Below are 18701 nucleotides of genomic sequence, written 5' to 3' on the forward strand. Positions count from 1 at the left end.
TTCAAATGGAGTTTGAAGTCCTCATATAGATGTTGTTACTTTTAATCTTCGTTGTTCAAAGCTCTCTACTTTCCGTCGTAATTTTGAAACTTTAAATTTCGTTTTGTGACAGGAAAGTGTTGAACCTATTATTCTTCGTCAAAAAAATTTTCGCGATAATTGATTTATAGATATCCCAAACGTTTAGTAGAAGTGTGTTACATTCAAGTCATTATGATGCAAGAGTGGGCTGGATCATTTAGATCGTTTTAAGAATTTTATTGGCAACTTGTAAGAATTGCTTTTCTGGACCACTCCATGTCATTAGATGACAAGCATTGGCAATTTCATTTCTCGAATGCAATTTCAACTCTTACCCATTTGATTTGGGAATGAATGGACAAGTTAAATATAGTCATATATAATTTCTTTAAAAAACAACATTATGCTATTATTTTGTGCTTCGCTGTGCCAACATACGATTCATTCATACATATAATTTCGGAATGCAATTCAGACATAAAATAATAAGTCATAAACAAACAAGAAAATAAGTATAAATAAGCTCAAACTTATACAAAGAGATGGACGAACACACATACAGATTGAATGTTCATATTTATGGAATTAATTTTAAACGGAGCAACAAACAACATCAAACTAATAACGTCAACATTTTGGCCAAAACTAAACAAAACGACGACGACAACAACAGCAACAAAAACAAATAATCACCACATGCAGTTTACATGAAATATGAAGTTGTTGTTGCTGTTGTTTTTATTATAGCAGTAATAGTTTATGTGGATGATGATGTTGTAACATCACAAACCTTCATTCAGACAAGAACAAAAATTCAGTTGAAAAGATACAAATTGAATAAAAGACTGAACGAACGAATGAATTACTGACTGACTGAGTGACTAACTGAATGAATGAAATAAATGATTGTCAAGTTTCAACTTCTTGTTGTTTTTGTTTCATACATACATATATGAATGAATGTTTAACAAATGTACACATGTATAATTTAATTGCCAAAAATGTTGACAAAATGTTATGTTTCATAAACTTTTGTTAACACAATCATACTGTTTTGCGACGAACACAAAAGTACAAGTATGAATGAACGAATGAATGAATGAATTGAAATGAAATGTATAAAGACTGATTCGTAGTATCGCGCCGTAAGAGAGGTGGTAGTTAAATTTCAAGTTAAGTTTAACCAAAAAAAGGAAGATAAAAGCCAACAAACTTAATGATATTTTTCAGATTTCATTCATTAATTTAAATAAACACTTCCGGTGAAGATGGACGATAACAATTAATTTTAATGACTTTAAGCATTTTCTTAATAAAGGGGCATAAATTAAATTTGATGAATTTGTTTAAAAGTTAATTTTAAATGCGATTATTTTTTAGTGCAATTTAATACTCATGCATTTTAATATTTGTAATTTGCTTAATTTTGCATTACTTTCCAAATGTCAAACTTCAATTGTCTCGAATTTATATAATTGATCACTTATATAGTAGAGAATGAGTCAGTCAGTTGCTACTGCTTATTTATGTATCAGCAATCAAAGAATTTAATCAATTCTCCAAAAGATGCTTTATATGGGAGTAAGGATCACACATGGACCATTCATAGAATTTGGATAAGGAATATATTTGTATATAAGAGTTATTTATGCAGAATTTCTTAACGGTTACAAGTCACTTCTAGACGTTTTAAACATTTTTTAAAGGCGGTTTTGCATGGAGGCTTAGATCAAATAATGGCCGATCATTAAAAAATCAATGGTGTAATTTATTCTTATGTAAAATTTAGTTGTGCCTATTTTGGGGAGAGATAAAAGTATATTTGACGTAATTATGCTACATAAAGCCCAAATCGGGATGTTCTGATTTGTAAAATAAGGCACTTATCTACAGCAACATTATGTACTCATCATCTATAAAACTTTCTAGCCAAATGTCAATGGATTTTTTTTCGCTTTAATTACAAAACACATTAACATTTGGTTTTGTTACATAAAAACTTTAATAGACTCATAATTAAAATGCAGATTTTTGCATTTTGTTTTATGTTATCGACTTGTTTTATTTTTGGGATTTTAATAGGGATTGCTCTTTTTGACACTGTTTCCTGTGCTGCAACACATAAGTGGACAACAACAACAACAAAAACAATGAAAATTAACAATTTAGCAGTAAGAAGCAATTTGTAGTTGCAGTTTTTTAATGTTTTTTATTGCCAAAATTTATGTTTTACTGGCAATAAAAAGCTCTTTTTATACCATGAGTGTTTATGAGTTGTTAATTATACTCGTGTACATAATTTTACTCTGTTTAAAAAACTTTTGTTTTTTGTTACCAATGTGTGTCTCAAAAAGTAATAACGTTTATGAATGAAAGATTTGTACATGAATGAAAATGCAGTTGTTGATTTTTTCGGGAATTTTGCAAAAACACTTAACATATGAATCCCAGTTATAACATGTTTTATAATTTATACTTAAATATGTGAGGTCTCCATAAAAACCTGAACAATTAAAATGAAGCTAAACATGTATATATATTCTTTCAAGAGCAAGACAAAACTGCCTGTTTCTATATCAAATTTAGTTTAATTTCTTTACAGTCTTGCTGTCAATCGTCATTCTACTGTCTCATATTTTTTTCTGAAATGATTATGCAATTTTTTCCGTACTAGTGTAAATTTTCCGGCACAAAATTTTTTTTGTCATCTGTTTTAAGTTTTTGCCACTTTTTCGCAAAAGTCATTAAATTTACATGTATCGTCATGTATGAAAATTACTTCAACACTTGTAGTTTTGTACAAACACTCATGTATTCATAAATATTATCATATTATACGGAGCAAAGAAATACATCACTTTCAAAATTGTTTTAAAAAAGGTGTCCTTTTCGAATTTTGAGAATTGCAAATCAGTTCTAAGGTCATTTAGTATCCGATTTTTACTTTAAATTTGTATGATCAAACCTTGGTGTGGATAAACAATGTCGAGTTGTCAATTAACACCAATGATCGTTTTCCCAGATAACAAACATCTTAAGGAAAAAAATCTTCTCAACACCTCTTTAAAGACTAAGGTGTAAACAACAAGGAGGCATCAAATTAAGCTTAAAGAATAGTTGGAGTTTGGTAGATAGTTACTTGATCTGATGATACGATAACTTGATTAGATAATACGACACTAAAAAATACATTCCCAATTCGAGGTTTGTAAAATAACTTAAACATAATGAACTTTATTCTAGGGACTGCGCAAAGGCGCCTCAAACTTTTCATAAATCAATATGTGAACATCTTACGGACGATAAAGAAGTTTCAAAGCCAATACCGCTATTCGATAGAATAATTCACTGCTAAGACTCTTAGCAGAGAGCTACTAATTAAAACGGCAAATTACCTTATACCATTTATATTCATTGATCAATGTCTTTTATAAAATAACGAATGTTAATTTTCCAATAACATTCGTTGTCAAAGTATGAACGGATAATGTAAAATCCACAATGTAAATACACGATGTTATCAAATAAACATGGTGGTAAAGACAAAGTAATGCGTGGCATGGACAAATGCCATGAATTTTTATGAAAACGATGAATGGACTTGGGATATATGCCCTATGAGTATTCTAATAAGTCATGCCATAATAATGATTCTAGGGATTCAAAGGAATCCCTAGAACAGCAATAAGGCAATTAAAAAATAAAATAAAAAATAAAAAATAAGCAATAAGGCAATTAAAAAACTTTAACGGAATAATCTCCCAGATGTAAGGTTTACATTATATGAATACCAGGCCACTCAGGAATATGGCTAATGTAACAGCTTAAAAGGGAAAAGAGCTCGACGTAGTAAACCTGACATACGCAAACCATATGACACAACAAAAGATGAATTAAAAATATGGGTGAGAGAATGCCATAGGGCCTTTTGAAATAATGAAACGGTGAATAGAACCACAAAGATCCTATAGGGTGACCCTGATGATATTAAGACGAGAAATCTCCTCAAAATGAGCCAGTCCGAAGTTATTATGATGGTACGTATTTTGAGTGGACACACCTATACAAAATTGGCCATGCGAATTCAGACCAATGTAGAGCATGTGAAGAAGACTGTGGAGCACTTTCTTTGCCACTGTCAGGCATTCGACGAAGTTAGATCTTGGAAGTAAAGTTATTCCGGAAATAACATTCCTAACTACCACTGATTGGAAAATTCTTGGGAATTACGTCCAGGAAATTGAGTTTCTGAACATTGAATAATAATATTCTCAGTAAACAAAATATATATTTTTTCATGATAGCCTAGGTGTATTTCTTGAACTTTTATGTACTACACATCGTCCTATCAACATTACCTACTCCATTGCAAACACATCACTTTCATTTACAATCACGCAGGTGAGTGGCGACAAATATATAAAATAAAATTGAGGACTTGTTCTGAAATATACTTGTCCTGAAAATACCTGGACTAGGAAAGAAAATTCAATGTTATTCCTTGTATAAGATCCATCACCTTTTTAAGCATACCATACTTCATTCATCCGAAATACTCATTATGAAAAACATCCAATACACCAACCATCGAACATCCATCCTTTTTCATATACATACACATGACACCAACTCATTTCTAACGTTTACTTCTCTGTCATTTCTCTTTAAGGTATCTGTTCTCTCGGCAACAGCACCTAACTTATCTCGATTTATATACCTAACATCTCCAATAACCGAGACAAGTCAAAGTTCAAAACTTCACCCTGTGATCTGCCAGTTCTTGTGGTACATGATTAACCAAGTAAAATAATTTCTAGGAAATGTCGAGAATACATTTGACGACACTAGTTTATAGTCCCGATAGACTAGAGCACCGCTTTCCCATTTTCATCAAGTTAACATGTCCCGACGAAAAATCATTATCTGTAGCAACTTAGGAACCTTTATTAGCATGTCATTAACTAAGATCATGCCAACAAGAACATCTTTAAAATGGTAACAGTTAGACATACCCAGCTCTTGAAATCCGTGATAGTTTAATATATACGATTACTCAAAAAAACATATTAATAATTCTTAGTATTTAACGTATTATAGTAGCCATTGCTTGTTTGATCTCAATTCTACTTTCAAATTTTTTCTAGTTTTAACAAACATGTCGTCATAGCTTGGTAACTATAACAAAATATTCTCACTATTAATTAATACTTATCACAATCATGACTCTTCATAAGACAAATCACTTTTAGTTAAAATACACAATAAACTATTTTTTAAATCGAACAATCTAAATTCGGTTATTAATGATCTCATAAAATTCAAATTGGTGTGTCTTCTTAACCACAAACTTCCATTGAAATAGAGTTTATCTTACAATTAAAATCACAGCAGTAGCTGGCCCATAATGATCTCCATTATAAAGTAATTAATAAACCATGACATCTCTTACGTATGAACTATTTTCTTTCTTTCAAATTTCTGATAAAACTATTTCAGTTGAAAACCAACAGACAAAATATGAAATTTACATCTTCACAGCAGGTTTTTTCTCATTATTTAAAAATACACAAACAACAATAGAAAAAAAAAGACAAAAAACTGTTTGAGTAGCTGTTACCAAAAAACACACAGACAATTTATTAATCGAAATTCTATAGAAATCATAACATTATTAGACCAGTTAATAGATATCACAACTATTTTTAACTAAAAACAGTGAATTAGAGTGTTTGTGTTCGTGCCTGGCCTATAGGACTGTGTGTGAGGTAAGATGGGGTCTAAGAGAAAAAGTTGAATCTTTATTTTAGACAAGTGTGTATGTGTGTATATTAGACTATTTGAATGTTTTTGTGATAATATAACAATTAACCCTTTTTTAAAGAATTGATAAGAAATAAAATAGAAAAGAAATGAAAAATTATAACAAAAAATGCCACACATAATAAACTATAAAAAAATTAAAAACTATATTGCCTCAGTTTTAGTTATAGCTGCTGTTAGAGTTCATTTTTTTTATTATGGTTGCGGTTATTAATACCCAGAAATAATAATTAAAGATAAAAGCAACAGCAACAACAACAAAAACACCTAAAATAAACGAGATCACAAAATACACACGTTCACTTTTTTTTGATTTACACAAAAAAGGAGGAGTGTTTGTTGTTGTCGTCCATAAGACTTATTATAGGAAATTGTAATTCCTAAGAAACTTTACTAACTATGAGGCGAACGGACCGAACAAACGAATGACCGAAAGACAGACAGACAAACTCTCACACACAAAAAAAAACAGTAGCCAACACATATGACAGTTAAAAATGACAACTTATAATTTTCTGGCCTTTTAAGGAAAGCGAGGCAAGAAAGAACTTATTAAAACTACTCATACTCCGAGATACTTAAAGTAAACGCCACAATCAGGAATATGAGGATATATACTTTTAAACGTAGTCTATTGGAGAGTGGGTCAATTGGAAATTTGGCAAAAAAGCCTTAAAAAGGACATTTTAGAAAAGAAATATACAGTTGCTTGATATCAAGATTCATCAAGAGAAAATTAAATCAAGTGATCATTATTATACAAATTAAAACAGGAACATTCTCATATGTGTTTAAGGAACATTTACAAAATATGTTTTCGTAGCAGTATCCGGCAAATATCTGGATTCTCGTCTTGGTCGTCCAGATATAAATCCATCAGAAAAGTAACTAGTTATTTTCACTATAACATAAAGGTACACACATTCACTCTTTCTTGTAAAACTAAAATTGTCATATAGTGCAAAAATATAAGTAGTCATCCTGGATTCGAAACTATCATGCGATTTAAACACGCTATTAAGCAAGTAATAGGATTTATTCCCAAACAAATGTCCAATACTTTGGTCTTAACAGATCTGAAGAAATCAACCGTACATCAGCATTGCCCAAATGCTCTCTATGTTATGATGAACTGGTCTACCATTATTAAACTATTTAATGGCTCAAATGGCTTCCCAAAATACAGCAATTATACTAAAGAAAATCAATTATTGACCCTAGAAAAAATCGCAGAAAACATAAATAACTGTATCCCCGAAACATATATTAATAGAAGCTTTTTATTGTCGATTCAACGCCATGTAAATGTGAAGGCATTTACATGGCAAAAGATGATGTAGGAGGTGGCTTCTATATAACACATATAAGTTTATTATAAACTTGCAGCCAAATGTTTCGCTCTTATCTGTATTTTCAGCGAACTGTCTCAGGGTTCATCTGACATTATAATATATACCAATATTCAGACAGTCCTAAGAGCTCTAAGTGGTATTTGGAACTTAAAATTTGGTTCTAGATTACCGGAATTCCCTATATTGAATCGTTAGTCATCAACAGTTACCTGACAATATAAACACCGATTTTCTTGCTATAATGGACTTCTCACAACCAAGAGAGTACACCGACATACATTCTTCACTAAAGATACCTTCGACTGGTGAGAATCATGAGGCCATCGTATAACTCAAAAAGATTCCTAGTAGTACATCACTTTCCGAGAGCAAATCTACGGAATTTGACTGCAATGGTGATCGGTCACCAATCTTTCGTCACCATGCTAAAAGACTAAATTTACCTAGTAATGACTTCTGTGGGAAGAAGAGAGTATCACTTACTTTCGATGTCAATTTCGAGACGCCCGACGGTATCTTCTAATCTTTTTCTATGATCTAACGGGTCTTTCAAACTGCAAACCCTCGATTCTTGGCTAAAGATACCTTAGACTGGCGAGGATCATGTGGCTGTCTTATAACAAATCTACGGAATTTAACAATAGTCATCGGTCACTGATCTTTCGTCACCAAGATTGAACTTACCCATAAATGACTTCTGTAGAAAAAAGAGTATTAATTCTTTCCAATTACGTGTCGCCCTAGCTGCTCATAGATGGAATCTGCTAGGTAGCAACGTTTTTTATGACCTAATGGATCCATGTAAGGTTGACATATTACAAAATAATCTACGTAATAACATCACATGGACAATACGCTAAGCTCACATAACTTTCATTTAACCTCATGATTTCTAACTTTAATCGGAGATTTTGTTTGAGAAAGCCCGGTTATATTATTTAGACCATGTATATAACCGGAAACACAAAAGACTCCAGAAATAAGAAAGCAGTTCAAAGCAGATGGTCAGTATAAATCTTGGTTATCCATACACCACTCATTCCTGGAATGGTGGTAATGTAGTCGGATAGCTGTCTCACGAATGGAAGCAATACATTTGGAATATTTGCAGGAAATTGTGGTCTTAATTTCAAACAACCAGTTAAGCCTCGCTGAACTGCAGACAAATATGAAGATCTATAGGCACAATGTGAAAGAACTAGTTCTTAAAGAACCTGTTATGTCAACGCATGCTGGTATCTCGGAGATAGATGGTTTATTTTATATTGTCGTATATCTTAGAATTTAAAGATCTTCCATCTGCTTAAGATCGAAAATGTTTATTTTCCTTCATTTTTTTTTGATTTCAAGCAACTCAGTTCATGTGGATGTATCTGAAGCTCATGTTATTATATAGTTTTAAAATCACGTATACGATTGTATATAGTTTAAATATAATTCTCAATAAAACCTCGCATATAGCGTGTAACTACATATAAACCCTTTATTCAACCAAATATTTATTAAAAGAAAATTTCTAAAGTACATCTGTGGATGCATTGCACGTCTGAATATATAAAACACTAGCAGTCAGACAAAAAAAACGCATACGAATAATACAAAGTTATCAAATTGTCGGAATCTCTAAATACAACACATACGAGAGATTTTGATTCTTCGTTTACAAACTACAAATAAAATCAAATCTTAAATGTTTAAGATCACATAACATGTCCTTAACTGCTCTTTTTGTAAAATTTAAAAAGATATCTTAGTGAATGAAAAAAAACAACAATCCTCTTTATGTGATCTTACATAATTATTCTTAAAGGCTAAAAAATAATAATAAAATAAGAAAACCATATTATAAAGTATCATTTTTTATGTTTTCTGTTCCTTTTTTTTACAGATTTCATTTCAAGTCCACCTGATGATCATTGAAAAAATTACCATCATTAATAACTCAGACATTCAGTGAGCTAGCGTTCAGTTGGGCCAGATATCCTACGGTGGTTTTAAACCACTCATGTGGTTTATTTTTTTCTTGTATATTTCTTTTATTCCTTAAACGTGTGTTTACATTTTCCTTTCCATCCCTTTTTTCTCTTCATCATCTTTATTCAAGAGCATATTAATGATTTTCAGTTAATTTAAACCAAGAAGTTGTAGAAAAAATGGAAAAACTGTCACAAAATGTTTTAAAACTGTCCGTACCATGATTCATTGAAAATGTCAACATTGTACCTGACAATGTGTTGTGACATAAGAGGCAAACACAAAAACACTCTCTCACATACACACACACACACACCCCTCTAAATAAAAAGGATTATCATTAATGAAAAAGAGTTGGAAAATTTGTCAAATTACTACTTCAAATTCTCAGAAACTATTAAATGTAATTTATCTTCAAATGATATATTGACCAAGTTGAAAAATGCATTGAAAAGAAAACAGATTTAAATCGATTAAATCCTTTAGGCCTTTTTTATGTATGCGTGTATGTTAGGAATGTCCGGTACACTTCTGCTACAATGTAACTTCTTTTAGAATTGCGTTAATCTTTATGAAAACCTCTTTATTTCTGTATTTATCTGAAGGTATCATTTTTAGAGACTTTCCCCGAATTTTTAAGCTAAATTATCGTATTATGGTCAATTAATTCTAAATAAATGTCAACTGTATAATAAGGGCAATGTTTTTAGTTGATGGCATTAAGTTTTAGGTTTTTGACTCGCTGCTGCTAACTCCAAAAAGTGTCGTTTTGGTTTCTCTCCTCGGATGAGAAAGCATCAGGACCTCTTTTAAAAATCTTTTCGGTAATAATTGGGTACTTTTGGATTTTTATTGGGCGAAACAGCTTACTTTATTGTCATTTCCAATATACAATTATAAGAGAACAGTCATTTGAGTACGACAAAACTCATTGACTATATCAGCATTGAATTAATTTCGAGCACCAACTCGAAGACAACCAACTATAATTTTCTTAATGATCTGTGGACCTCGACGGTTTTTACATCAATTTCCATATTTTGGTATTTTACGCCTCCGGTAGGTTAGTGGTTAGTGTCCTAGTGTGTATACATCCTCCTTTCAAACTAACTTACTGATATTTTACGCACTAGAATGCTTATAACTTTACGCAATTATCTCCAATTATTTGCTTTCAAGAATCATGATCTAATTGTCTCTTCGTTGATATAAACTTACAAAAACCCTGAAGCCATCGATCCAAAGTTGTAGTTTGGTGAGAGTTTAGAAGCTACTAACAGATTGCAAACTTTTTATTCGCCGAGTTAAGCTACGATAGTAATAAGTATATACTTGATCGAGATAAACGTAGTTTTTTCTGAATATATCTTTGTTAAACTCTTATGATGATCCCTTTCTAATTTAAGTTTTTTATTAGGATGGCTAATTGGATAATTCTCAAATAAAATCCATTTTAATTTCGATAAGTGAGAGGGCTAGCAAGAGTATTCAGGCTGAACGTTCCAATTTGCCAACTATTTCTAGGATAGCTTTAGAAAAGTTATTGAACTAGTTCTTTATGATATGTGTATGAATCTAGCTGAACTCTATTTCATTTGGAAAGGGTCCCATTACAATCTTTTAAAACTAGAATGCGCTACATTTAACTAGTATAGGACCAGTAAATATATGTATATAGTTCAAAAGAACTGGTTCTTGGAAGTACACAACAATGAGAAATAATGGTGAAGCTATTAGTTCCATTAATGTTTTCCCAGGAAATTATGCTCCGTCCAGAATAGTGAATAATCTACTACAACCATTCTGATCGGGATAGACCTAAAAATGTTCCAATTTCCGACTTTTGTGCTCATCAGATGCAGTACTTTAAGACATATTAAAAGGTAAGTGAATATCATATGATAATTTCCGGTTGATCAATTCTAGTTCAGTTCAAGCTCACTTCTGTTTCAGCTCTAATTCAGTTCTAGTTTAGTACTGGTTCAGTTAGAGTTGAGTTCTAGTTCAATTTTAGTTCAGTAATAACTCAGTTCTAGTTCAGTTCTAGTTGATTTCTAGATCAGTTAAAGTTTAGTTCTAGTTCATTTCTTGTTCAGTTCTAGTACAGTTCTAGTTTAGTTCAAGTTCTTTTCTAGTACAGTTTTAGTTCAGTTCAATTTCATTTCTAGTTAATTTCTAGTTCGGTTCTAGTTTAGTTCTTCTTCTGTTCTAGTTCAGTTCTAGCTCATTTCTAGTTAACTACTAGTTAAGGTTCTAGTTTAGTTCTGGTTCAGTTCTAGTTCAGTTCTTGTTCATTTTCTAGTTCAGTTATATTTAAGTTCTAGTTCAGTTCTAGTTAATTTGAAGTTCAGTTCTAGTTTAGTTCTGGTTCAGTTCTAGTTCAGTTTTAGTATAGTTCAATTCTACTTCAGTTTTAGTTCAGTGCTAGATCAATTTTAGTTAATTTCTAGTATAGTTTTTAGTTCAGTTCTAGTTTAGTTCTTGTTCAGTTCTAGTTCACTTCTAGTTCAGTTCTGCTTCATTCCAGTTCAATTCAAGTTAAGTACTAGTTTAATTTTACTTCAGTTCGAGTTCTGGTTCATTTTTCGTTCAGTCCCAGTCCTAGTTCAGTTTAGTTCATTTCTATTTCAGTTCTAGTTAGTTTTAGTTAATTTCTAGTTCAGCTTAAGTTTGGTTCTAGTTCAGTTCTAGTTCCGTAAGAAAATAAATCATCTATGATGTAAGCTCTGGGGTCATCACTAGGTGAGACAAATAGAAAATCGATATATTACAACGAAGCACTATTGAAAATTTTAAAATTTTTTATTAGCTCTCATTAAAGAATTTAATCTCAAGACCTTTTACCAATTTAAAAAAATAAAACTCATTTTATTTCATGTAATAATCATTATATACAATTTTATTTAAATTTTGTTTCTTTTTTCTGTTTTTAATGTGAAATACTATTTATGATTAATAATTCTTTACATATTGCATACATATACAGAGTAGATTAACTAAATGATTTATATAGTAAATGTTCAATTTGTGTTTTTGTTTAGTTAGTTTTTTTTTTAATTTTAATATTAAATGATTAATTATTATAAACTAACAATTAGTGTGTTACAAACATACATACAAACATAAATGTTAAACTTTAGCTATAGAGGAGATTCTCGTAATTATAAGTTTTTATATATATAAAAGTTAAATTTTTTTATTTTATTATCACAGTTTTTATATATTTTAATATATATTTTTAATGGGGATATTAACTTAAATTTTAAACTTATAAATTATATAGTAAAGTATAATGAAAAGAAATTAAATAATGAAGAGTGAGTTAAGAAACAAAAAAAAAAATTAAGTGTTTTTTAAATGACTTATTATTATTGCAGTTGTTGTAATTAATTTCATTTATATAATTTTATTTAATTTATATATAGTTTTTTTGTTGTATTTTTTTTTGCAAAGTGCATTATTATTAATTACTTAGGTGAACTTACTTCTTAATACTAAAACAAACCGTTAATAGCTAGAGAAATACGAATAAAGTTGTAAAATGAAAAATTTAAAAAAGAAGAAAATTTATACATTTTTAGTTGTAGTTTTTTTTTAGGTTGAAAAGTTTTCTTTAAGAGAATATTTTAAATAGAATTTTTTACGACAATTATATGTTAAATAAATTATAAAAATAAAAAGATAAAAGTGTTAGTTAAGAGTTGTATTTATGTGTGAGTTTGTTTTTTGGCCAAATTAGACAAATTTGAATGTATAAAATTGTAGTTAGAAATTTTTGAGAAATACATAAGTTTTGGAGATTTTGGTATAGAAAAACACCCTAAAACACCCTTTGAATTATAATAAATAATGTAGGAAGCTTGATATTTCCAAGATCATGCTGTATGATGTAGTTATTGTTTTAAGGATAATGCTTATGAATAGTTATGCTATGTATACACGCTTGTTAAAGACGTGATACACGGTTGTCAGATCTTACAAGGTTGTCAGTAAAATGTTCAGAAAATATCTAACAATTGTCTGAACTTATATTTTTTCTTTTGCAACTTTGTTAGAAAATGCATTACTGACTGTATTGGAAAACAAAATTTGTAAGTTGGCAGTGTTATTAGACATTTTCTGCACATTTTACTGACAACATTGTAAGATCTAACAACCGTGTATTAGATCTTACAACGGTGGCAGTAAAATGTGCAAAAAATGTCTAATAATACTGTCAACTTATATATTTTTCAATATTTTAGGTAATGCTCTTTCTGACAATTTATAAGTTTACACGATTATTAGACATTTTCTGAACATTTTACTGACAACGTTGTAAGATCTGACAACCATGTATCACATTTTTTACCGTTATTTCAGAATCAATCGTTTGATAGATTTTCTCCATAGCTTTAGAGTAAACATTTTAGAATAGAGAGTTGTTTAAGTATGAAAGTTTAAAAAGCTCTTTAAAGCTGATCTGTACATAAACAGTTTTGTTAAAACCATCACCTGCAGGGTATAGACAATTCGTGGTGAATACTTAATTTTAAAACTTATCTCACTGATCGTTGCAAATGACTAAAGATCTGTGAATAAGTGTTAAAATAAAGTCATTAAACTTTTTTTACAACTGTAGTTTAAATAATCAGCTGTAGTGTTTTTTTCTGTATTAAATACGCGTCGCTTAAACATTTTTTATTTGTTAAGTATGAGTAGAGCAATTAATTAAAAATGTAGCGCTTAGGAAAATAAGCAAAAAGACAAGCGAATGAAATAAATGAACAAAGAAATAACAAAACACATGTTCAAACATGTGTTGGCACAAGAGTCATATTATTATCTGCACTTAAATTTGGTCTACTTCCTCAAAATATCGCATTTAAACGTATTTCTTTTTTATTAAGCATTAAAAATATTATTAATAGTCATAAACTCAAAGTTTATTTGCAATGAAAAATGGTTTTTGCCACAACATATAGCAGGTATTTATATGAGAAGGTTTGTTTTTTGCTACACAATGCTCAAACTAATCCATCTTAAACAGGGGCATTAACAAAGTAATAAAAAAACTTAAAAAATTACTTTAGTTTATGGTCTTTTAATAGTTTAAAGGGAATTATTCTAAACATTTTAGTGCAATTTGGTGAAAAATGTTGAAGTAGAATATTACGGATTTTGAGATTTTTTTATGAATTTTGCCTTTTAAGTCCATATTAGCATTGGAGCTTTGAGAAAATCATATAAAGGTTTGAGCTTTAAGCATTTTAAATCTAAATTTGATTTTTTACAAAATAGGTCAACTTTGAAAGGACCCAGAGTTAACTGCAATAATAAATTGTAAAGCTCGTTTTTCAAAGCTTTCTTTAGGAGAATAGCTTTTACAAAAGCACCATATAAGTAAGTATTAATTCATAAGAAAGCTTTTTAGGTAGATTATATACACTTCGGGCCTTTTTTATATGAAAAATGATAAGAATTTATAAAAAATTTTAAAGAGTAAAGATGTCACATCACAATTACTAGAAGATCTGAGAGATCCGAAGAGTATTCGATTTCTCTTTGTAAACTCCTTGTCTTTTGGTCTTAAAACTACAAAGTTATCTTTAACAATATCTTTGTTAAACAATTTAGAAGATCTGACGGATCCGAAGAGAATTCGACTTCTCTTTGTGTACTTCTTGCCTTTGTAGTTTTAAAACGAAAAAGTTAATGTTAAAGCAGTGTTAAACAATTATTCCCCACTCTTCTACTTCTTTTCCATGATTATCCTTTAATCAGTTAAGATCTAAACCCAGTAGGTGAGCCCTATCTATCGGTACAGTCTAATGGTTCAGCTGAGTTGAATTTCCCCGGCAGTTGTATGTCCCAAAGCTGTTACTTTTGCTTTAGCAAGCCATTCTAATTTTAAACCCAACATCATTTTATTTCTTCATTAATCACAACTCTTGTTTTACACAATTAAAAAAACAAAAAAAAACAATTCATTATTTTACAGTTCTGGCTTTTGTCGCCATAGAAAATCTACTTACAATTAAAGCTAAATTAATAAAATATTATATAATTATATAGTAAAGTTAGTTGCACTTAACCCTTTAGGAATAATTGTTGTTGTTGCTGTTGTTATTTGAAGTGATAGAGTGTAAACCCCATAAAAGGTTTTTCATCAATTATTGCATTTCTAAACCTGAGCGAGAGGTATGCGATGAAACATCACTGCCATAGGAAGTATTTAAAACATTTGAATTTCCCGCATATGCCAAAGAATTGGAAGAGGAGGAAGTACTGTTCATTAAACTATGCATGCTGGCACTGTTGGCATGTTTCATATTGGGCGGTGTTTGGGGTGGTGTATCAGGTTGTATCTCAGGAAACCCCAAGCGACCCTGTTGCTGCAATTGCTGCTGTTGTTGTTGTTGCTGCTGCTGTTGTTGTTGGGTGTGTAAATTTTGTGCAGCATATTGTTGGGTCATATGTTGCATCATATTTGCTGAGGTATTTGAACTGTTATTATTGTTTGACATTTGTCCCGCTGTGGCGCTATAATTACTAGCCGCAGGATAGGCTGTATTGAGGCGTGAGTAGGGTGAAGCAGCTGCTGCATTAACATAACTACTCATCATGGACAGGGGTGAATTGTTGGCCAAATGATTATTTATTTGTAAGTTATTGGCATAATACGATTGGGCAGCCAATTGTTGTTGCTGGCTATTGCTCATATAGGCTGACTGGCCACTGCTGCTAATGGATGGTGGTGGTGTTTTATTAGCCACTGTATCGGCCACACTCCAAATTTTTGGTTTTGTGGCTGGTATAGGTATGCCACACTCATCTCTAATAGTTGAGGCAGGATTAGTTAAATAACCTTGTTGCTGCTGCTGTTGCTGTTGATAGTAAAGACTTTGGTTGTGATGCGGTTGTTGCTGTGTTTGCTGTTGACTTTGATAAGGATGATAGCTATTCGAATGATGATGTCCCGTTGCTGTTGTACCATATAATGAGGCGGTATTGTAATTTTCCAATTGTCTACTGGCTGTTAAATTTTCTGGTTTACGATCTTCTTCATCATCCTTTAAATCATGTTGTTTAACATTGTGGTGGTGATTAGTTTTAAGTTGTTCATGTTCTACAAATAAATAGAAAAGTTTATAGAAATTTATTATTTTTTTAATTTCAAAATGATTTAAATGTGACTATAAATCTTTAAGTCTCTTAACCCCCCTCCTCCTTTTTTTATGATGCTTAAACTTAAAGGTCCTTTTTATTCTTATTTCATTTCGGTTTTATGTTGAAAGCACTTGTTTTCTGTTGTTATTTCTTATCCTTAAGTCAAGTGCTGTCAACTTCCGGTTTGTATTTGAACGTTATATTAAGTATACTTATGGAGAACACTTTAACATTGCTTCTTTGCTATGAGGTGGGGGGGTGTGACTTTTCTTTTCAAACAAAAAAAGTTTAAGGGAGACTTTTTGTTACTTAACCTTTGACATTAACTAACTAATTTCAAGGAGATTTCTTAAAGGCTTTTAAATTAAAACTTTAATTTTAAAGGGATTTCTAATAAAACAACTTTTCAAACAGTTGTAAAACAAAAGTTTGAAGGTATTCTTAAGACAATTGTTAAACCCCTCCTACCTTTATGCATTTGCTGGCCATACATATTGCCTCCTACTGATCCATTCGTTAAGATTTTATCATTTTTCTCCAATTCCTTTTCATCATCCGACAGCATGGCATCATCGTCATCATCTTCAGTACGATTCTTTGGTTCCCAGGTCATTTTGTTTTCCTTCTTCAAACGTCTGCGTGCATTGGCAAACCATGTTGAGACTTGAGTCAAAGTCATTTTAGTGATAATGGCCAACATGATTTTTTCACCTTTCGTAGGATAAGGATTCTTTTTATGTTCATTAAGCCAGGCTTTTAAGGTGGCCGTTGATTCTCGGGTGGCATTTTTACGTCTGGATGCCAAATCATAAGAAGCACCATAACTAAAATTATATGAAAAAAATAGAAATATATATTTAAAGAATTTTTCTTGTTGAAAAGCGACAAAAAAATGAATAGAAAGTTGAATTGAAAATGCTTTTAACGTTAAGTGGATTAAATATTTAAGTTGTACGTAAAATGTCTGATGGTGTAATGAAAACTTATAATTTCTATTTTTATTGGTGAAAACCCCAGCATATGCTAAACTTTTTCTTTTTTCATTCTTTTTTTTTACTAAGTTTTCTTTGCTTTATCTAAGATATTTCTGAAAGGCACTTGTTGAATGTTAAAACCAAAGAAAAAAATACAGGAAAAAGTGTAAGAAATAAAACTTTTATACAGGTAATGGTTCATTTAAAGTGGACAAAAGTCAAACAATATTTGGATATGAGTAATATAAGTATTTTATTACATTCAATTTCAATACAATATTTAAGATCTTGATATTAAATTGTTCAATAGTAAGAACATTTTAAAAGTCCCTTCTACATTGGCCAACCCCTATAATACAAAGTAGACAATTTTTAATACTTTTTCAATAGACCACCACCATTATTATATTATTCCTTATATTAACAGCAAAAAAAGGAACGTTTTTCAATGGTAAAAGTAAAACTTAAAGAAAAATTGCTTAAGAATCCATAGCTCTAAAGCTTATTTGGTTTGGCCCAAGGCAAATCACAGAAAAAATTTATTTACTAATAAAAAATCTATAAATATTTTCTTAATAGAAAAAAACTATAATCAAACAATTTTTCTAACTTTTTCTATTCTATAAATTGTATGCTTAGCAACATGTACCGACGACTTGTTGCAGCATATTGCCTGTGTGCATTCACATTACAGATAATAGAAACAAAAAAAAAAATAATTCATTGATATTCATTTTTTTATAATTTATTAAGTGTTAAAAGATTTGTTGAATTTTATACATATATTTATTCTTATGATAAGAGTTTATTTAAATGTTTGTATTTTATACAAAATTAAGATAATTTTTGTTTTTTTATTTTCTCAGTTTTATAAAAGTAATAAATCACTTAAGTTGTTTTATATGTTTGTTTGTTTAATTACTTTATGACTGGAATTTTAAATAGTCTCTCAAGAAATATTTAAAGTGAACAAAAAAAAAAAAAAAATGATAAAAGTTTATAAAATAAGCAACTTACCCATAAGCAAATGTTGGATCATATGAATAATAACCAGTTGTTGGCTGTAAACCGGCTGTTGACCAAGCGGACATATCGGTGCCGGTGGTAGATTCTTTAAGACTATAAGGATTGCTCTGGAAGGAGAAGAAAAATGAGAAAAATTATTAGTTACGAAGTAAAATTTAAAAAAATTTTTCAAGAGAAATAAATTTCAAATATTTGCTATAAAATTACATTAATTCCCTATAAAAAGAAAAAAATTGGAAAAGAGAAAATTTTCAAAATTTTCAGTGGAATTTTCAAAATTTAAAAAAAGAGAAAATTTTTAAAAATTCTGTATAAAAAAGAAGACATAATTAAATAGACTTTATTTCTTAAATTTGTATAAAAAAGAAAAAATTTCTATTATAAA

The 18701-nt window shown here is 30.2% G+C and overlaps 1 protein-coding gene across 1 annotated transcript in view; it reads right to left on the reverse strand.

The window, feature by feature from the left end:
* Window positions 1-12508: 12508 nt before the first annotated feature.
* The window catches only part of LOC111689087 (homeobox protein araucan-like), a 29097-nt gene continuing 22904 nt past the window's right edge, over window positions 12509-18701 (reverse strand). The window contains exons 3-5 of the mRNA XM_023451591.2: window positions 18308-18423; window positions 16785-17140; window positions 12509-16275 (exon numbers count right to left, since the gene is read on the reverse strand). Of these exons, the coding sequence (XP_023307359.2) occupies window positions 15320-16275; window positions 16785-17140; window positions 18308-18423 (1428 nt within the window). The 3' untranslated portion in view covers window positions 12509-15319. The remainder of the gene's footprint in view (window positions 16276-16784; window positions 17141-18307; window positions 18424-18701) is intronic.

This window comes from Lucilia cuprina, chromosome 5, assembly GCF_022045245.1.
Source record: "Lucilia cuprina isolate Lc7/37 chromosome 5, ASM2204524v1, whole genome shotgun sequence".
NCBI lineage: Eukaryota > Metazoa > Arthropoda > Insecta > Diptera > Calliphoridae > Lucilia > Lucilia cuprina.